Raw genomic sequence first — 22,382 nt, 5'->3', positions numbered from 1 at the left:
AACAGATGGGTGGTGTGGTTCCCTGACCGGGAAAGGGACCCGGGCCTTGGCAGTAAGGATATTAGATCGTAACTGTTAGACCACCAGGGCTGGCTAGAGAGAACTAGTGCTATTTTTTATTGATACTTATCTCAGATGTTATTGTTGTTCTCTTCTGTAAGAACCAAAATAAAACCTATCAATCCTAATGAAATAGAAGGATTCGTTAGAAATCAGTACACCTATTTCTGATAAAGAAGCCGCAGAGACATACATCTAGGGTGATGCTTGTATGATATATAGGTGTGTTAGTTTCCTATTGCTGCTGTAACAAATTACCATAAGCTAAATGTCTTCAGACATCAAAGATGTAGTAAGCCCTGCTTCTGTTGTTGTATTTCCTCTGACTCTCCTATTTCTCTCTCATAAAAATCCTTAGGATTCCATTGTGCCCACTGAGATAACCTAGGATAATCTTCCCACCTCGGAACCCGTAACTTAATCACATCTTCAAAGTCCTTTTTCCCGTATAAAGTAACATATTCACAGAGCAACATAAAAATCTTCTAATCCGGGGATTACAATGCAGGCATTTTTGGGGGACAACATTTAGTTTACCTCAATAGGTAAATAATGTACAACTTTTTCTCAGGAAAAAGCAGTACAACAATAAGATTAATTTTTGGTTACTTTTCAGAAGATGGTTTGCTCATTAGACTCTACCACTTAGTTTACAAAATGCTGATTCTGGAAGGAACTATAGAGATTGTCTTATCCACCACTTAGACTTCACAGATGAAGAATGCAGGGCCCCTAAAAAATGGAGAGACTTTTGCTGAAGGTCGTTCAGGTCATCAGAGGCAGAGCTTTGGGACCTTCTGCCCATTATTTTATTTAAAAAAATAATAAGACTAATACTCTAAGAAGATAAAATGATCCCAAGTCTACTTCTGCTAGCAAAGAAATTATATTTTAGTCTATCATGGACCTCAGACCTCAATAACTATAAATGAAAGAACTATTTCTCTAGACTGTTCTGTAAGTTGCTCTTTTTTAAATAGATCATCAAGGAGACAGGCCTCATATTTGAGAGAAAATATTTTATGATGAACTTTATCAATTGTCATGTAGATTTATTGTTGACTAGAAAGGGAGCGGATAGTAGAAACACTGCAAATTCTCAGATCTCCTAATGAGCCCTTTGTGTTCTGCTCTGCCCCCTTCACCTGCTCTCTCCAGTACTGTGGCCATGGGCCCCATGTGGCAACTGGGCACCTGATACATGGCTAGTCCAAACTGAGATGCTCTGTGGGTATGAAATGTACACCAGTTGAAGCAGAAAAAAAAAAGTAAAATAGCTCACTAATTTTTTGTATTGGTTGCATGTTGAAATGATAATGTTTTGGATATATCAGGCTAAATAAAATGTATTATTAAAGTTAATTTCACCTGTTTGCTTTTTACTCACTTTAATGAAGTTACTAGAAAATTTTAAGTTATGCGTGTGATTTTCATTGTATTTCTACTGGACAGATCTGCCCTAAACTTTTCCTCAGAACTAATGATGTTATGATTTGAGGCTGAATACCTCTCCCTTATCCTAGTCAAAATGAATAAAAGTGGTGGAGCCAGATTTCTTAGAACTGGCTCAATAAAAAGTACATAGTTTTAATTTAAACTTATTTTCACAAACTAGTAAACTCATCATGACTTGATGAGTGATTGTGATACCATATTACTGTAATATAGTAAAACCTTGATAATTCTGGTGGAAAATTACAATTAGTACCTGAATTAAAGAATATTTTAAAAGAAATGCAGTTTTGTTTGCTTCTAGGAATGTGTACTAACACAAGCTAAGCAAAATGCTTAGTGAAATAAGCCACACAGAGTCATAGAAAGAGCACAGCTTTCAGGATCTTAGTAGCTTCAACACTGAATTCAAGTCCCTATTGTAGCTGAATGACTTTAGGCAATTCAGCTAACTTCTCTGAAACCTATGTCTAAAATGAGATTAGTAGTATCTACCTAGTAGGGTTTGTCATAAGGATCAAATGAAATAATGTTAGTGAAGTTTCTGGTATCTATGGAGTTCCCTGGGAAGCACACTGTGAGTCAAAGATGAACTTGTAGGGAGTTCATTGGGGAGTGGTCTCCAGATCACCCCAGGGAGGCTGGGGCTGAGGGGGTGCTGTGGAGGAGAGAGGAGAAGGAGTCGGCCTGTGATGCAGTCTCACCTGAGGCCTCAGCGGAGCCTTGTGGAGCTCTGAAACCAAGAGGTGGTCCTTCAGAGCTGCCTTGCAGTGGGGGCAGGGGGCCAGGCAGCCACTGACCCAGCATCAGCTGCAGGTCATCCCTCCCTAGGGGCTCTGAACTTGGGCCAGGCAGCTTCTTCAGCTCAGGACAGTTTTCAGGGAGGACTAACGGGTGAGGCGGTATGTGTCCTTCCTTCCTGAAAGGGAATGTGGGCATCCCAGCACAGGGTCCACCCAGGGATGTTCCTTGCCCTTTCTCTCCTGTCACAAAACCTGCTTCACAATGGAAAATATGCTGTTGTGTCGTGTGAAGTTATCGTAATTTAATTATTTGAATAGTTTCCTGTGCTTTCCTGTTACAAACAGTGACATTTTTAAACTCGTCTCCTACAGCATATGTGTAAGAGTTTTTCTAGAGTATAGTTCTGAGAGAAGAACTCCCAGGTCATAAGGTAGACAAAGCCACCTTTACGAGGTCATGCCAAATTGTTTTCCAGAGTGCTTAGTCAGAGGAAGAGCAGAAGAAGTGGGATAGGACCCCAGGAAGTTTTAATGGTGATGGTCATATTCTATTCACATACTGGGAATGGGGGTTTGAAAAGTGTTTATGTTTTTATTATTATGTTGAATATCTTGCATAAACATTACATATATTATTTTGTATGTATCAGTTATAGCATAATAAAAATGCACCCTAAAAGGGAGTAGATGGAGGTTGTCCATAGTTCTGTGGCACCCCTCAGGGGTCTTCTGAAGTACCTGGAAGGAGTCTCACAGTGTTGTTCTGAAGTGTTTGATGTCTTACCCAGCTGTGTTTCTCACGTATTGTGACAGGAGGCATGAGAGATGCCGTTACCTGTGACTCTCTTCCCTCTCGCTTGCACTGTGCTGTCTGCAAGGCTCCTCTGGGGCTGTCAGGTATCAGTGCTGTTGTGTCTGCAGCTTCCTCTTGGCGATATTAACATTTAATTTAGATTGTCAGCCTTCCGCTCGCTCGTCAGCCCAAGCTGGGGTCTGCATATCACTGTAATGTTAGCTCTCACCCCCTTTGTTATTGCTGTTCTTTGTAAAGAGGCGCTTTCCTTCTACTGGAGATCTTTACTCTTCTTAGGGGTAGTTTTATCCCCAGAGAATTTGAGAATTGCACAGCCTGGCTCAGGTCCCTTTTTAACGTTATCTGTCTTAGATTCTCTGTTTCCATTTATTGGTCCCTCTTACATAAGAATGCGTATTGGATTGTTTTTCATATCCAAGAGTTAGTAGTATGTATTGGAGGATGCTATAAATTTCTCCCACACACTTGGCCAGCTCTAAGGATCCCTTGAACGAGCACTGCTAACTTGAAAACCATTTCATTTATCAGAATAACTTTAATTTTTATCTAAGTAAGAAGTGAAGGAAGCTTTCATCTAGAAAAGTAACCTCACGTTTTAATTTATTAATTCAGGTTCTGTGGAATATTTTATCCAGGGACTAGGGGAGCATTGTAGTGGTGGGGACAGATGAGCAGAGGTGGCTGGGGGGTTGGGGTGTGGTGGGAGTGGTGGGAAGGTGTTTAAGGCACAGGGAACAAGCATGTTTTGTTGATTATTTATGATTTGGCGGCTCAGGCTTAAACGGTATCAGGGTCGTCTTAATCTTTGTTACTGGAACAAAAGTTTGGCTTGAGCTACTTTATTGTTTGCTTCATGAAACTTGGACAGGAGTACTTTGAGATCTCAAGTCTTCCAGAGCATCAGGATCTAGCTTTACTCTCCAGTTACCACAAATACGTCACTTGCATCTCTAAGTTCCTCCTCTGTCTTTCCTCTCTACTGTCTGCCACAACATTATTTGTAAGAGCCAGGATTCTTGGCTATACAGAAAATGGAAACTGACCCTCGGTAACTTAAGGGTGAAAGGAATTTATTGGAAGGTTGTCAGTTAGTTCACAAAATGGAAGGAGAGACTATTTGAGAGTCATAGTAGGAACATAGGCTCCAACCAAAGCAGGCAGCCAGCAGAGGAAAGTGCCAAGTTGCATCCATGGGAAAGGTGTGGTTAGGACCTGTAGCTTCCACCTCTGCTGTAACAGGGATGCTCTGTCACTCACCCTGTGTCTTTATATCCCTCCTTTTGGAGCATCAAGCGGCCAAGCTTAGGTCACATGGCCTTTGTTGCCAGCTTGGAGGGACAGGGACTGTGTGTTCCCCTAGCTCTGGCACACAGCAAGGGCTTCCCCTAAGTGGGAAGTTGTTCTTGGTGAGGAGCCCCAAATCAGCAAGTGTCCATTGAGTCATGTTTCCCCGTTTTTCATGGACACTTAGAGAATTTAAGTAACTTTTCCCAAATTTCCAGTCAATGACAGAGCTAAGATGTGAGCCTGGGTCTGTTTGGTTCATAGTCATTGTTCTTTTACCACTGCCTTAAGTGCTAGTAACCTTGTAGAAGTCACGGTTATGGTCTTGGCCACGTTGAAATTTGGATAAGGCAGAGAGTATTAAATAGAAATCTATTGGTTTTATTTAGTTGGTTGGTGTTTTTGAAGGCTGCACATTTCCAGCTGGTCTGGTTCCATGGAAACCCTACAGATGTTGTTAAGGACTCATTTGGGGGGTAGCAGTAATAGAACCAGCAGGTTGGAGGAAATGTGTTTGAAACAGCCCTGTATCCTCCAAACTTCCAAAAGTCTGGCTCGGTTTGAGAACTTGATCGTCTGATCCCCTGTGATATGTATAGTCTAGCTTTTACCTATTTCAGAATGGACTAGACTCCTGAATTTGCTCCAAGATTTTTCTAAACCCTTCAGGAATTTACTTGAGGGTGAGCTGGTGCCAGTCCAGACTCCCACCTAGACCATCTTCCCTGGAAGTGACCTTGGGAAACCCCAGAGCACAGCTTTGGTATTACAGGAATTGAAGTTGTTCCTAACTCTCTGTACTCTGTTCTTTCCTTTGATTGAAATTTTGGGGAGACCTTGCTGATTGAGAAGTTAAAATAGCATCCATGTAGTATGGACAGTTTGGTTTACTGTCACTTTGAGAATAAAAGCCGAGGATAAGTTTGGAAAAAGAAAATGTCCCCAAATTAACAATGTTTGCAGCTCTTTCTGTGACTGATAGAACCACTGCTACCACTGTTATGCTGCAATTGCTTAGACTGTTTCCTCTCTCTCCTGTTCATCCTTCGGATCGCATCTCAGCATCACTTCTACTTTCCTCAGGGAAACCTTGCTAGACTGCTTAAGACCAAGTCAGAAGCTGTTGGAGCTTCTCAGAGTGCCTCCTGCTTCGCCTCATGGCAGGGACACAGTTATTGTTTTACATTTGCTGGTGGGATTATTCAGTCATTTACTAGTTACTGATTCTTTGATTACTGTCTGTCTCAGTGTGAACTCAGTGGGAGCAGGAACTGTCTGGTTCTGTTTAGTATTCTACTCCTGATGCTTAACCGCGAGTCGGGGATTGCTGTGGTGACAGAGTGAGACAGGTGTTCCGTCTTTGGCACTACAGAGCTTACGGGCGCTCTTGTGTAGCACCCGGTGTTAACCATTTTTGTTGAAATTAAATATGACTTGAAATTTTTAAGGACTGATAGAAACTGATAAGTGACCCAAACTATTAAGCAAACTGATGAAAGGAATGGAAAATGAAATTTTGTGGTTTCAGAGGACTTTCTTATAAATGAAAGTGAGGCAGCAAAAAATAATCTCTATGTACAAATCATCTTTTTTGGGGAAAAATGCAGGTTAGGTCATGGACTTTGGTTGGCGTTGTTTCTTAGAGAGTAATTTGTCTTTGAGTGCGAAGCTCCCGACAGGCAGTGACTTCTGACGTGTTTCCTCTGGGACACGGTGCCCAGCATGCATCAGACCCTTAGGGAACGCTTGTTCAATTGACACCAAGTGTGTGGGCTTACTGGATTCACTTCTGGTTCAGAATACTTTTCTCGGCACTCTCCATCCCCTCTACAATTATTGATTGCTAACTGGAAGAACAGCTTTTGGGGCTCAGAAATTATACCATTTCTGTGTTTGCATTTTGTCTGTATTTTGTAGAATGAATAATAGAGTAGAATACCTACTTGCGGCACAGAAAGAAGAATTTATAGTGTCTCAGGTGTACATGACAGGTTTTTCTACCCCTCCAGAAGGCCTAGTAGCTCCGAGACAAGATTTTGTGTTCCTTTTTCATGTGATAGTTTGAAAAGGTTTGAGCTAAATATGACAGTGTCAGTTACAGAATTATGTCTTACGAACACATGCATGCAGTCTTCATTCTGTACTTCCCTGTCCTTCTAAACAGGAAACCTGATGTATGACCCTTGTCTAAACGTCTTACCTGACTAGATTTGGTTTATGAGGGAAAAAGGATGTTTTTTCAAGTTTGAATCTATTTCACGCTTACAGGGTGGTTTTTTTTCCCCTCAAGAATGTTATTTAATTTTAAATGTAAGAAGGTTCTATTTAAAGACTTTTCCCCATCCTGTTGCTTTGTGTGTTTGAGGAACAGATGGAACTACAGCATGTGATAGTACAGGCGAGCTTGGGGACTGCTAGAGCGATGTGGTGTGTCCTCATAGGTTGACTTCCAACTGCCAGTTACTGAAGACAGTGAGTGTTTATTAAAATTGGGCTTAATCTACATTCTGGGTAATGACTTATGAGCCAAGGAAATTTGTAGCCCCACTGCTAGGCAAAACTTTTCGCTTTGTATCCAGCTGAGATGGATAAAGATAAGCATTGTCGGACCTCTACAGAAAGCGTCAGTGGACAAAAGCAAGAGGCTCTGAAATTTGCCCGTTAGGCTAGGATTGAAGCATAAAGGGGTCAGGGAGCAAGTCCAGTGTCTATTCTGGGAGAAATTGTCTGCATCCTATTTTGGAAAGTAGCATATAAGGTGTGTCCAACCCCTTAAAGTGGTAGATTGGTGACACATGGCCACAGGGTTCCAGTTTGGACTCATAACACAGATGTCAGGCAGAGGAGCCTGCATGAGGAGGATCAAGATCTAGTCTTGGGGTATAGAGCCCTAGGAGAACCTAGGCTGCCACCACCTGCTGGGGTCAAAATGGGTCCCCAGACTAGAAAAATACCAGCTGGGAAAGCATGGAAGAAGTCAGGAAAAATAAAGCAGGGAGTATGTTTTTATCTAATTTGTCTATTTTCATTATTTAAAATCATTTGTTGTTTTTATTTACTCTCAATGACTATCGTAAAGTAGATACTGTTCTCTAGAAGATTAACTCTTCTGTGATTATGTTGCTATATGGGAAGGACTAGCACCCAGAGAACAGAAGGATACAGCCATACCTCGCTCCTGCCACGTAAAGGACAGGAAGCTGTCACACATTTTTTTGGATCCCAAGACTAGTTCCTAAGCTATAGGTGGAGCTGATTTTTCAAGTCTCCTGCAGTTATTATATGAGTGGCTGGCCTTCATTTCACTCCTGGAGTCAGTGTCCCCATATTGAATTTTCCATTTCAAGGTAATTATTTCAAGCCTTATTGCAGTCTGAAAAGATGTGTGGCTGTGGAATGTTTAGCTTTCAAGAAGCAAATAGCATAGGAGAAAAACAACTTCTACTGGAAATTAGGACACCTGGGCACAAGTCTCAGTTCTGTCACTTATTCGTTATGAGATCATGGAAAAGTCACTTTGTGTTTCTGGGTCTCAAGAATCTTCATCTACAAAATGAAGAGATTGAAGGCAATTATTTCTAATGTCCCTTCTAGCTCTACCAGTGAGATTAAGTCCAAATAAATGGCCTAGAAAAGAAATCATTCATTGACCCCTTTATGACAGTAGCACCAGCCTCTGGAAGATGTTGGGCCATGTGACAATCATGGCCAGAAAGCCACGGCGAGCCCCTGACCTCTGTCTCCCAGGTCAGCACTCTGTCACTTTACTCTGTTTCCTACAAGCTGGTGTGATCTAAAGAACCTACAGGGAGCCACGAGATCCTTTCACATTAAATGAAGGTACATCCACCATTCTGTCCTGAAAATAAACTGAAACCAGTTTCCTCTTGCCACTTTACGGCTCTCCCCTCCCCAGCCCTTCCTTGGGTTATGTCAGTTGTACCTCTGGACAGTTGCTATTTACAATTCTCTTACCACTTTGGCTTCTTTCCAGAGTTCATAACTCAGTCTTCAGCTTTTTCTGCTAATGATTCTGTGACATTTTCTTAGAAAGGAAGGGAGCATCTGTCTAGATACCATTGATGTTCTCCTGTCTATCTCATTTAGGGTCTGCAGCTCTTCAGTTCATTGATATCCCAAAGGCATTCATCATTATAGTTATGGCAATAGAACTTCCTCTTTTTCCTACTGCCCACCCCTAACTGAATGTGAGCTGCCTAAAGTTAGGGGTCCTATTGTGTAGATGTTGTATATGTCCCCAGTACCTGGCACCTGGTAGGCTCACGTGGACAACGTACTAAATTGAATTGGTTTGTCTTGGACTCTGCCTGTGGAGAGGTGTGGGGCGTTTTCTATTGGCCGTTACCTGGGACACTTTTTAGAAGCCTCTTAGGGCGCATGCACTAAATTGTCTTTGGTCAGAGGAAGCGTCAGAAGGCCAACCAGTGATTCCCAGCCTTCCAGTTAATTTCATTTGCAGAATTAAATTTCTCCTACAATTTCTATTTGATGTGGAAGTCACCTTTGTTTTTGGCTAAAGCTCTTATGGAAAGTTATTTTGTCCTTTGAAACAGCTGCTGCTCTCCAGGAGGCCTGTCTTTATTTTGCAGCAAGCTGGGTTTCCCTGCACAGGCTGGCTAACGCCTCTAAAAGTGGTCAAGCCCTCTTGGAGCAGGTTGGGGCAGGACAGGACCGTCCAGTACGTCTTTGAAGGGATGAGTTTGTGCGGAGTCTATTGGCGAACCCCATATGTACCTAACACCGTAACTATGGGTGATTTGAAATAAGTATAGGAGGAGGAAAATAAGACTTGCTCAGACAACCATTGGAAAACAATGTTGTTTAAATGTTATTTAAGATGTGATATATTATAGGCATAGTCACTGCATCCTTATTTATGGTAGCAAAGACTGTAATCTAAATGTCCAATAATAAGACCCTGATAATAGATGATACATCTGTGTACTAGAATACTATGCAGCTGTTAACAAGAGTGAGGTAGCATTATGTGTGCTGATATAGAATGATCGTGATGATAAGGCAAAAAAGCAAGAAACAGAAAGGATACAGATCATGCTGTCGTTTATAGCCCATAGGAGAGAAAGGACACACAGACACACACACACACAGCGTGCATGGGTGGATTATCTCTGGAAGGATGCTTAAGAAACCGGCAGTAGTGCTTGTTCCTGGGCAGAGAGACTGGGAAACTGATGTGGGAAGGAATTTTAATTTCACTCCATGCTCTTTTGTACCATTAAGAAAGAAATTCATTGTATAATAACCCTATTCATATTACAGAAAATTATACTGAATTTTCTTAAGAAGGTTAATGACATGAAATGTAATAAAGAATGGAAGCTAACTGTACATTTAAGGAGTTTGTTTATTCAACAAATAGTCATTGAGCTCCTGCTCTCTACCAGAGGCTGGTGTAGGCTCTGAGATGTGGATGACTTCAGAGAGTAATGAGTGCCGTGAAGATGAGGAGATAGCAGTTATGATAGAGAGTGACTGGGTGGGGGCTCTTTTAGGAGGGGTGGCCAGAGAAAGTTCCTTGCCTTCCCTGTCCAGATGTAAGTTTGATTGGAACAGAGACTATAGGGAGGGGCAAAGGAAGCCTTTTCTCTCTCTGACTGTGAAAAGTTCATTCTAGGTTTAGAAAGGAAAGGACAGTATAAACAGCCGTAGTATGTGGAAGACAGTGTGGTTTGTGGCATGGCCTAAAGTGAGGATTTGAATGCTGGCTCTGTCATAGCTTCCTGAACTCCCTTCTCTCACCTGTAATGTGGGACTGTAATATCTCCTCAGCCAACCTCACAACATCGTCAGGTTGAGAATCAAAATGAGGTTAACAGGGGCTGGCCGGGTGATGCAGCAGTTAAGTGCGCACGTTCCGCTTCGGAGGCCCAGGGTTCACTGGTTCAGATCCCAGGTGTGGACATGGCACCGCTTGGCAAGCCATGCTGAGGCAGGCATCCCACATATAAAGTAGAGGAAGATGGGCACGGATGTTAGCTCAGGGCCAGTCTTCCTCAGCAAAAAGAGGAAGATTGGCAGCAGATGTTAGCTCAGGGCTAATCTTCCTCAAAAAAAAAAAAAAATGAGCTTAACACATATTGCTTATGTAAAGTATGAGGTGTTAAACGGATGAAAGTTGTTAATTAGTAATGACATTACAGGAATAATAACGCCAGTTGGGTAGTCTTTGGGTAAAGGTAACATATTTGGATAAAGATAGTGTATTCCTGCTAAACTTCCCAGAAACGAAATTGTATATCAGATTCCATTTCTGTACGTGCTAGCACATGGTTTTTTCTTCTTTTCACGTAAGCTCTTTGGTGGGGTAAAGGAAATTAAGTTCATCGGGAGACATATTCTAACTCCTCATCACGGTGACTGGCAAATATCCAAAAGCTGTGTTTCTGTTGAACCAGTGCTCTGCATTTTTGACCAGTCTGAGGCAGGGGGTCATGTCTCCTGCACAGTACTTCTTGAAGTTTTGTCTTGGTGCTACTCTTAGCTCCTTCGTGGATTCTGCCTCAGGGTTGCTTGTGTTCAGTGGGGATATTTGTCTATAGAGTCATCATGTGCTTAAGTTAGAGCTATGCATATTCTAAATGATCACCTTTATAATCATGTTAGAGTACACCACTTGTTATGTCTTTGGAACATGATTTGTAAAGTATAAAGTCACTGTAGAATTTTTTTAAAAATTTACTTTAAAACAGTTTTTCAATAGCTTCAAATTACCTGGGAAGAAAGGAAAATTTGCCTCAAAGTAGCCAAAATGATGTCAAAGACTGTAAACTCAATGCATTCTTTTTTCTTTTTTTTTCTTTTGGGGAAGATTAGCCCTGAGCTAACTACTGCCAATCCTCCTCTTTTTGCTGAGGAAGACTGGCCCTGAGCTAACATCCATGCCCATCTTCCTCCACTTTATATGTGGGACGCCTACCACAGCATGGCTTTTGCCAAGTGCTGCCATGTCCACACCCTGGATCCAAACTGGCGGACCCCGGGCCGCTGAGAAGTGGAACATACACACTTAACCGCTGCACCACCGGGCCAGTCCCTCGATGCGTTCTTAAAGGACAGGAGATCCCCAAGATCTTCCAAAACCTATTATCTATTATTATTTTAGACAAAGTTGTACCCAGATTAGTTAATGTCTGTGTTTTGCTTATACCAGGATTGAAACATCAGGCCCTTCAAAGGTAGGAGATGCAGAGGGAGGGAGTCTAGAGGCGGGCAGGAGGAAGCACCCGCTGTGCAGGTGAAACAAAGCCCCAAGGCCCTTCTGCACACGGGTTGTCATCTTGTCATCAGAGAACAATTCGGATTTGAGGAGTGGATGGGTGGAGGCAGCACCCTCTTCCCAGAATGGCATTTTACAGCCTTCTTTTAAGTGTTGTCATTTATATTAACACTGAAACCTCCTTCATCTAGAGACTTATGTGGTGAACCCTCTCTCCCCCCGGGATGCCAGATAAGTGAGGCAATGAAGCCTGAGAATTATACTCTAAACTAACGCCGTGTGTCAGGAACTAAAATCATCTGATCTAATAATCTCCGGTTGGTAACTCTTCCTCAGAAGGTTCCCTGGGTTCATATGCGCTGACGGAGCATTTGTAGCTCTCGGGAAAGCTGCTTGCTCCTTGGTGATCAGAGTTGGCTTTTTTGGTCTCACTCTAAGTCATATTTATTAACATGCTAACGGACCAATCTTTTTTTTAACTTTTCAGTATGATGGGGAGGTAGCTTAACATCTTTACTCTGGATTTCTCATACAAGCTGACACAGTTCGTCTTTAAAGACCTGGCTGTAGTGGTCTAAGGCTGTAAGATACATTTAATTCTTCAGAAAGCAATATAATTTGAGTTACTGTTAAACAATGTGAGGTCTGGAACAGGAGGGAGAGGAAAGTAAATGACCATGGTCTGCCTTTGTGGCTCCATCCTTTTACTTGCCTGTAATTGACGGAGCCTTTTGATGCCCATTGGTAAATTTTTTCCTTTTGGAAATTTATCCCTGTTTCCACCCCACATGGTATCTAACAGATTACTTGAGACTTATTTGTGGAATCACTATTTTGTTGTTGACATTAATGAGCTTGCTGCACAATATCACAAGAGAAATAGTGTTGCTATTTGGAATGTTAATGAATTGCTTGCCTGGCCAATTGCCATTTGTTCCAGTGTGTGAATATGGGGTTTGTGTGTGTGTGTGTGTGTGTGTGTAAAAGAGAGACGAGTAGCAGGGGTGGGATTGCATTTTTTTCCTCTTGGCAGCCAGTGACGTGAGCCGTGCCTGGAACAATCAGACTCGCTGCAAACAGGGTAGTTGAAGATGCTGGGGGAGGCTGCCTGGTGTTTCTTAAGCTAACGCGGATCAGGCGCTCAGAGCTGCTCAGGAACAACCCACAGACTTCCTCCAGCATTAGAGTCTTGCAGCGGTTGGAAAGTGCCTTTTTCTTTCTCCAAACCTCTTCCCCAGTCAGCCTTCAGAATGATTGGCGTGAATAGCGTTCAGAGTACCAGCAAGGTGCGAGTGAGGACCTCGGGTTCTGTGAAGTACTCCCGGGAGGATTCTATCCGGCGGCAGTCCCACCGGTCAAAGTCCATGAAAATTTCCAACTCCTCAGAATTTTCTGCTAAGGAGACCAAGGTAAAGAGATACCGTGTTAAACTATGTTAACAATTGTATGTTAGGATAACAAAATTTGATACAGTGTTTGCCAGTGTCTGATGTGCAATGACAGATGGAGAGAGTAAGGTGTATAAAATGGCTCTAAGATAATCAAGTGAAATCAGGTGTCAGGATGGTGCCTGAACTCCACATGCTCAGATGGCTGTGGCGTGGGTCAGTTTTGTGAGGAGCCAGTTTGTGGAAGAGAAGGGTGAAGCAATGCTGAAAATGAGATGATTGTGGAAAGTGCTGGTCGGCACATTGATCTTGTTTTCGGTCTCGGAAAGGTTGCCTTGACAAGTGATTTGTCAGTGCAGTGTATTTTTAGAACGTCAGGAATGCAGAGACATTGTATATGATTTTGCCATTCAGTTGATTTCTCTTGCCTTCCCTCCCCTGCTCTCCCCCCAGTATGTGGAGCTGACGGGCAGTAGTGACCTGGTCCTATAATACTTCATGCTTGTCTTATTCAGAGTTATTAGGCTCAGGTAGATATAATTAGGAAGAATTTCTTCTTTCGTGTTCCTTATATGTGTGCCGATGCTGTGCTGCCATTAGCCACTTGTCTTTTTGCGACTGTCTGTGGGATAATGTGGTCTCTGTTCGTATGACATGTGAAGGGAGTGATTACGTCGTGAAATGGGCATTTACTACATGCAACATATTCTTGAGATGCTTCCCACCACCATCTGTGTGAGCAGGGTACTCAGAAACACTCCCACTCCACAGGTTTAAAAATGGAATAATAGAATCATAGGATCACAGAACTCCAGGGCTGGAGATGTAGATGATTATCATGGAGATTCAGAGGTTTGATAATGTGTAGAAAAAGCTTCAGGAGGTGGCTGTCACTGTCATTTCAGTCTTCTCACGGGTTATATAGCCAGACCTGCTGAGAGTGACATTAGGCTTTCACCCTCCCAGTCCGCTTCTGTGACATTTACGTTATTGAAAGACTTTGGTAATAACAGTTTCCCCTAAATATATGGTGGGAGTGGGGGGATGGGGATAAAATACCTTAGTGTGACTTTAAGAAACATGTTGGCTTCCTATCCACCCCCTGAGATTATGGCACAGTGGGATTTAACCCCATCAATCATTAGCAAATTTTCTAACTAGAATGTCTTCAGATGTAGCTCTGTCCTCCTTAGTATTTTTTTTTTTTTAAGCTGTGGCTTTAGGGGAAAACATGTGTCTTCACAGCCCTGTTAATGTGACCTGCATGGGGATGTGCTGGTTTCTGCTGAAACTGTTGTAAGACCTCCTGTGTGTGATGACTACTGTCTCCTGCTAAGATAGACCTTGATGGCTTCTTATATTGTTAAATAACTAAATGCATGTAGGCATGTATGTGATTCTCAACATGAATCTAAAATTGGCTTTTATTAAGAGTGCTAGGGAACATCTTCAGATTTTGTTTTAATGTGGATTATACCCACAGTATGCAGTCAAAGGCATAAAGGAAATGAACAGGTCACCATCAACTACTACCAATTCTGATAATAATTTAAACTCTGTAATATTAGTGTATTTACTCAGAATTGTGGTTGTCTGTTTTAATGTTGGAATCTGGCATAGATGCCAAATCGAAAGACTTTCTACCATCTTCTCTGGTACACAGCACAGGCTCTCTCATTTGATATGCATCTATCCAAGAGAAAAAACCAAGCATTTTTTTGAAACATTGCAAGGAGTGAACGGTATAAAAGATCTCTTGTAATCAGTAGGCCATCACATGGTACTTTGGAGATTGTAGTCAATTTTTCTTAATTATATTTTTTGAGGCATATGTGGTCTCTAAGTTCTGGAGTGTGTATTCAAGAGTGTATCCAAGTTCCCAGTATCTCACAAGAGATATTTTTATAGGATTGTGTAGTCATTTAAAATTGAACACTAGAAGTAGCTAATAGAAAATTATTAGAATAGGAAATTAGACAGATTGAACTTAATCTTTCACTAGCCATTTTTCCCTAAATGAGGTAAACTGAATAATGCTGTAGGCTTGTGCCCTAAATCTAGTGAATTGAATTGTATTATAATTCAGACGTGTATACATACATATCAACACATATTCCTACCACAGTGTACACATTTTATTCCAGGGGTTAATAATCAGAATTCTCATTCACCATGCTTATATCTAGTAGTACTTTTTTAGCACTTAAAATCAAATCAATGTTTCTTCCCACTAATCATGTAAATAACACTTTTTGATTATCTAACTCTTCATCCAAAATGCAGGATGTCTAATCTAATGATGAGAAGACAGGATAAAGCACTGTTAACCTTTGATGTGCTTCTGGGTTTAATTTTCATCTCTCTGCAATGCTGGCTCTTTCTGGAATAGGTGTAGTAATTGTTGCCCCTTGTCAGAGAGTTAAAGTTATAACATGTTTTGTATTCCTTGAAAGCTTTCATTTTTCATGTTTCTAACTTCTGTTTGGTTGTCCATTAAATACATAATGGTTTAATTATATATTAATTCATCTGTAGTCCTCACTTTTTATCTGGTTTGTTCATTTTTGTTCTTCATTTGAAGCAGGTTTTAAAAGACTTCTGAAAGGATTTGCTACTTTTGCCTTCGATTTTAGCAAAATATCATAAAAGCTTTCCTTGATCTAATCATTTTAAATTAAGAAAATTGAATTTTCTAATCTTTTTGGTTCACATTGACATAGTCTAGAGAATATTATTTAAACTACTGAAACAGTCTATGTGTTATTTTCTTTAAAACTCGATTCTCTGTGTGGCTTTTTTTTTCTTTAAAGTGTTTTAAATCCTTTTCTTTAGACCCCTGGATAGAATGTGGCTTTGTCCTTTTCTAGATAACATTGTTTACATCAAATTCTGAAGCAGATAAAATGGGCAGGACATAACTGTCAGTATGTTCAGAAGAATATGCATTTTGTGGTGAACGCATTCATTCTTAAAATGTATTAAGGCTGACGTTGATATAAGCTGTGTATGAGCTAAAGGGCTGATACTGAAAGAGTTTGCAGTGAGACTCCTGGCCGGGAGGGGGCAGTGCAGACCTTCCTGCCGTCAACCCCAGCCGGCTCTGCTCTACCTTGGACAGAGTTAGCATTTTGGAATCAGTTTCTTCAAAGGCAAATACTCCGGAATTTGATGAGTGATGTAAGAAGATGTTGATTAAGTTCCAGTTCTGCAAGACATTTTCCATCTCTCCTTTGGATCTAGTTAAACCTCAAACATAAATTATTTTGGTATTGCTTAGTTTTTAACTTGGGTAAGTCAACTATAGGTTTAAAACATAAATCTGTAAAAGTTTGTGTTGATAATGTAGAGGAGGAAGAAATTTTTCTCTGCCCTTCTAGGTGCTGGCTGGTCTAAAGATTAAATTGACATGAGATAGAATAACAGAAGAAAATCAAACAAAGTTTAATAACATGTGTGCATGGGAGAAACCCAGGAACACAGAATAACTTGCCAAAATGGCCAAAGCCACCATCTTAAATAGCATCTTTAGCTAAAGACAAAGGAGGATGTTGGGGTGGTGGTTTGGGACTTTAAAGGGAAGGAAGGCCATTTACATGGAGGTGGGAAAGCAAATGTTTGGTAGACAAAAGTTTGCCATGCCTTGCAGAGACAGTGGGACATGGAGAGGACTTGGATCAAATGGGCCTTGCTCGGTTCCTCCCTGTCTACTACACCTAGTTGATATTATACCACAGATGTCTGTGGTGAGAGCTGCTTCCTGGAGCAGGCCTTGTGTCTTAAATTCCTTTAGGGAGTTATCAGGAAGGTCAAAGTTTCTTCCCGAGTCTTTTGTTCTTAAAAATAATCAGCCCCAAATAAGCTTCAAGTTAAAGAGATACATTTTGGAGTGGTAAATTCTGCTTCCCTACAATAATATCACTTTTTTCCTTCCCTGTCTCTTACCATACTGCATTATATATTATAGAGTGGGGAAATCTCAACCCACTGCTTTTTTTTCCTTTATGTTGTTGTTGTGGGTGAATATAACATGAACAGTTGAATCCTTGAGGCATTTTTTGAGGAATAGTATGAGGCCAGAGTTTAAACCAAGAATTCTCCGGTTGGTTATAGTTTGGATTCAAATGAACTGTTTAAAGTTATTATTTAGTAGCGTGGCAAAGAAATCAATTTCTCCAACAGTGAAATTTCAGGGTACCCTGGTACTTTGGGTGGTGAAAAATGAAAATGTAGGTCATTTGCTCTCTGTGCCAGGGTGCTGCATTCTGGTGACCTCGCCTAGATTTTACTCACTAATTAGCAATATGCACCTAGACAAGTCACTTCTCCTTCCTGAGACTCATCCATAAAATGCAGGAGTTGATAAAGTCATGTCTTTGTCCTGAGCAATGTTAATTTTAGAACTCTTATGGGGGTTGATGCAGGTTATTTCCTCCGTTAAAAGGAACTCAAAGTCTGAGCTAGGTTCAGGGAGGGTGAGTTTTGTATGTATTTTGAATAAACCTCTTCCTGTGCTAGGAGTTGTTAACCATACACATGTTAAAGAAAAAGGGCCGTGCCTAATTCATTGCTTGGTTAAACATGTTGCCCTAGTGTTGAAAGGCACCATCGACTCTATTCTCTCCATTCTGCTTGAGCTTTGCTTGTTATTTCTTCAGCATTGTTAGGTAAATGTTAATCATTTTTCCCTCTGTGAATCAAATCTAGACACAAAGGAGCCTTGAAGAAATCATTCCAATGCCCCTTTGCAGCCTGAAGTTTTCCATGAGAGGCTTGCAGGTTGTTGCAGTTCTATACTTCATCCCTTTTTTCTCTCGATCCCAGCCTAGAGCCTGGGAAGGAGATTCTGGTCAATGGGTGATTTATACTGCCTATTCAAAAATGAGTATTTCATATAATAGGGGAACAATCCTTAGTCATAATTTGAAGATTTTCCTGCAAATGTCTTTTTATATTTTTTTATTCTTAAATTGAAGCAGAACATGTTTTAGCCTCATAAATGAATCCTTTAGCTGGATCCTTTCAGAAAGACAGTAGATTTAAACTATTGGGGTCAGAATATCAAGAACATCTCTCTGTACTAGTTGCAACCCTGGCACATGGGAGAGTTCAGGAGGAGGTGTCTTTCACAAAGTGAGTCTGGTAGTGCAAAGATGAAAACAATGTTGTCTCCAGAACTCAGTTTTTCTTTTATTGACTCCACTATCTTCCCACTGGAGTCACTTCTTGTGTTCCAAGAAGTTATGCTTTTTTCTCAGGTGTGATTCTGTCAAATACATTTTCGTGTTTTGATGTGATCTTTACCCAAAGAAGGTCATAAGAAGAAATCTGACCCCTTCTGGAAGGTAGTTCTGCGAACTACATCATTATCAACAGCTGTTTAACCCTCTCAGACTTGAGCCAGCCTTGCCCCAAAATAGAAGCTTTCACTACCTTCGGCTTTATTTTTAAATTATAAAGGTAACACAGTTATATTGGTTTTTGTTGTTGGGTTTGTTCTTTTGGGTTCTCATCTAGCCCCTAACTTGCCCCCTCCACCCCAGCTTGTTTCTGAATTTCTCAGATCCTGCCAGTACTTTCACACAAATTGATACCTTTTTTTTAGAATGTACAAATGATTATTTAGGATGTTCAGCAAACTATGCTGCTGATGAGATGATACTAGTTGACTCTTGAATGTAGTTAAAAGCAGGTCTTCACCATCACACTGTTACTGCACAAAGGGCACGATCTGCTCGCCGTGAGACAAAAGCCAATCGTCAAGAGGCAAGATGGTGGCAGAGAAAGGGCATTTTATTACAGCTTGCTAGCAAGAGGGAAGATGGCCAACTAATGTCCAAAAGAGCCATCTTAATGGGGGCACGGAATCTTGAAGCAGTTATATAGGCCAGTGGCTATAGGAGAGGGGCTTAGGAATGTTGACCCTCTGGTGTTACAGACTGGGAGTGGCCACACCAGATCTTTCAGTTTTCATTGATGATGGCTATCAGCATAGACTCTCTGTTGAGGGGACCTCACATTCCTAAGGAACTCAAAAGAATGAAGTTATTGTCTTATCACAGCTAGGAGGTATATGCATTATCAGGGGTCATAAAATCTACAGAACAGGTGGATGCCCTGGAGGGTACCAACCCAGCTGCGTTAGTTAGTTAGAGGTCATTCAGAGTTACAACATGGTCTCTTTTCTACAGTCTGGCTTCCCTTATGTCAACCTTGTGTTGAGCAGGTTTCAACACTATTTACCCATTTTCACTTGATTGAAGTGCTAGTGGTGTTGTGCTTGGTTCGAGTGTCTCTACAGTAACTCCCAGTGTTGTACTGTGTGCCTGCTCAGCTATACTTACGCCTTTGTATCTGAGCACGTTCTTCCCATGATGGTGGCCTAGAGCAGATGTCCAGAGCTACCATGCAGTATTGAAACATTGTAAAGAAAATGCTGGTTCATGCCGTCATTCCTGGCAAACTAGTATAATACCCTTATCAGAATCAAGGGAAGGGAAAAAAAAATCTGTGAAATATTGTTGAGATGAGAGTTAAGGGAGAAAGAAATACTTATATTTTTAAGATAGTCTTTGTTGAAGATCCAGGGAGATTAGTAGCGTCATAAACACCTGAAGTTAACCATCAGGCGCTCTTGTGCGGGAATATGCATGGCGACCAGATGCCCTGCATTGTCCAGGATGATGCCTTTCCTTTATTGCAGACTCTTGTTAGATCACGCCTGGTTGCCTGGTTTATAATTTGGGGATTGCATTAGTTTAGCGACCAATAGGAGATTTTTGAAGAATGTTTTTTAGTTACTTATCCACAGTAAATGTTGGTGCAGAAACCACGAGTAGCTGGGCAAGGTGTCTCCTCCTCAGTAATTTGTCATGGGGGTTACTCTTCTATTGTTGATTTTACTTCAGATTTTTGAGCATTATCTTATCCTTCAAGCAGATCAATTTTCACTACTTTTTAAAAATCTAGTCTACCACATTCTAGTGGTACAACATTTAGTGTACTGTTTGTGTGCATAGATCATCCTATTTCAGTGGAATTTGTTTTCTAGGTAAATAACTTGGAATACTTTATGTTGGAATTTTCAAGAAAGTGCTGGCTGGGGTTCCCTCTTCATAGCCTGACTCATCTTGTGACATGACGCTGGTTGTAGCCTGCAGTTAAGTGTTAGAATGTGGGACTATACCCAAGGCAGCCGGAGACATCAGTGTACTTGTTATCACCAGATTCAAATCTGCCAGGCCAACTTTTGTTTGATTCCAGTAAATCAAATAAGATGATATAGCTATCCCAGATAAATGATGAGCTCCTTCCTGCACCCAGGTGCAATTTAGCGGGGTCATCTTCACTTGCACAACTGAGAACTCCAGTCGGGCATGCCCAGGTGTTTACAAGGTCCTGCGGGCAGCAGAACCTTTTCTAGACCCTGGAGCCCAGCAGCTCATGACAAGGGAATGCACTCCTATTGAGCATTTTATTAGTTTTCTGTTAAGACTTCCCAGCAAGTAAACCGGAAGGGTTGGGGTCTGGTTAACTAGCTGTACCTAGTAGGCGCACAGGTGCAGGGAAGTGCTTTGAGGGAAGAAGCCCTTTCCTGTCACTTCTGGGGACTGATGAAGTACCAATGATGTGCTGATTTGTGACAGGTCTCTTCCTCAGAACACTTTTTTAAAACCAGGTAAAATAGAAAGGCTCTCTAGAATACTTTTATTATAACTGGGCAGTGTTTTGAGGGAATTTTTGTATGCCTCATCAACCCCCTGCTATGATTTCTGAGCCCATAATTAAAGTGGTATTTATATGGTGCAAAAGAATGACTGTTTTTGTATTATTTTTTGTTTTGGTTTTGGTGAGGGAGATTATCCCAGAGCTAACATCTGTGCCAGTCTTCCTCTGTTTTGTATGTGGAATGCCACCACAGCATGGCTTGATGAGTGGTGTGTACGTCCGTGCCTGGGATCCAAACTCACAAACCCCAGGCCGCCGAAGCAGAGCACATGAACTTAACCACTATGCCATCAGGCCAGCCCCAAAGCATAACTCTTAAAGTTTAAGATATTAACATGCTTTTATCTCTATGCCTTCATAAACCCCACTGAAATGAGAGTAGAACTGAAATGATACGGATCTTCAAGGACACAGAGAACATGACAGGATGCTCTCAAGTTGTCAACAAAATTTGAAAGACGAAAAGCGTACAGACTTGTTAACTATTTTAGCACCCCAGAGAAAGCTGAAACCCAAATGCCTGCAGACCTGGAAGCCAAGGAAAGAAGAGGCTGATTTTCCACACAAAACACAGGAAAGGCCTGGGATCTGGAGACACTGGCAACCTCTGAAAGCAGTGGGCCACAACAGGAAGATCCCTTTAAAGCTTCTGAAATTAGTAACGGGACCCTCTAGATGCCCTCCTCTACTTTGTATGGCCGGGTGACCTTATTTCCCCTTCTTCTGTAACTCCTCTCTGGGGAAGTTTAACCTAGAGACTTTGGACTTAGGAAATCAGGCTCCGTTGAGACCAATAGTGAGATTCCCACATTGAAAATAGTAGGATTAAGTGAAAAGTACACACATTTCACAGTAGGCAATCTCTTCCTTCTCTCCTCACCCATGTACCTTTTCTGAGTTACATGAAGAAAAGGCATGATATTCAGTAAACTGGAAGTCTCATAGCAGAGAGGCAGAGGCCATTCCCCAGGATGATGGTAAAGGGAAACCTTAGGACAGCATCTACGCGGGAGACAGAAACCAGCCAGTTTAGATTGGAGTGGGAGAACAGAGGATTTCAAGGATGCCCCCAACAGCATCACTGAGAGAATGCGTGGAGTGTTGGACCATGTGGAGAGGGATTCCCAGTTCCATTGGAGAGTGTGGAGATGTGCTGGAGATAGGCTCTTAGAAAATGACGTAAACAACAACGAAATGAGTTGGTGATTAGGGCAAACTAAAAGTTCACAAAAAAGCAAATGTAGCATAGTACACACATAGCTCAGGAATGAATTATAGCTACATGGTCATAATAACGTAGGCATGGAAAATTGACGTGCCTCTAAATCGTGATTGTGAGATAATTTTATTGGAAGGATTGGGGGTGGGAGAGGGGAGAGAGCGAGAGCGAGCTGTGTGTGTGTGTGTGTGTGTGTGTCTGTCTGTCTGTCTGTCTGTCTGTGTGTTTCTGAGAGATAAGAGAGTTAAGCGCTCTTTTTTCCAGAGTTCCACAGTTGAAAGTCAGCAGTTCATAGTGAAAATAGAAAAACCAAAAAGAAGTTGAAAGAGGTTACCTCTGGGCAGCAAGAATCAGAGATAAATAAAGAAGTTGTTATATTCGTTATATGCCTTTTAGTAATTTTTGATTATTAAAATACTATACATGTATTGCCTTGATA

At 41.4% G+C, this 22,382-nt stretch overlaps 1 protein-coding gene across 7 annotated transcripts in view; it reads left to right on the top strand.

The window, feature by feature from the left end:
• Positions 1-22,382, top strand: part of PSD3 (pleckstrin and Sec7 domain containing 3) — a 643,022-nt gene that overhangs the window by 469,602 nt on the left and 151,038 nt on the right. For 6 of the 7 annotated variants that reach the window (XM_046648393.1, XM_046648398.1, XM_046648395.1 and 3 more), the window contains one exon: positions 12,850-13,020. The exons of the other annotated variant lie outside the window; for it this stretch is intronic. In XM_046648393.1, the coding sequence (XP_046504349.1) occupies positions 12,850-13,020 (171 nt within the window). The remainder of the gene's footprint in view (positions 1-12,849; positions 13,021-22,382) is intronic. 7 annotated transcript variants of the gene reach the window in all.

This window comes from Equus quagga, chromosome 22, assembly GCF_021613505.1.
Source record: "Equus quagga isolate Etosha38 chromosome 22, UCLA_HA_Equagga_1.0, whole genome shotgun sequence".
Classification (NCBI taxonomy): domain Eukaryota; kingdom Metazoa; phylum Chordata; class Mammalia; order Perissodactyla; family Equidae; genus Equus; species Equus quagga.
Note: the sequence above shows the minus strand (reverse complement) of the source record. Positions and strands in the feature narration are given on the sequence as shown.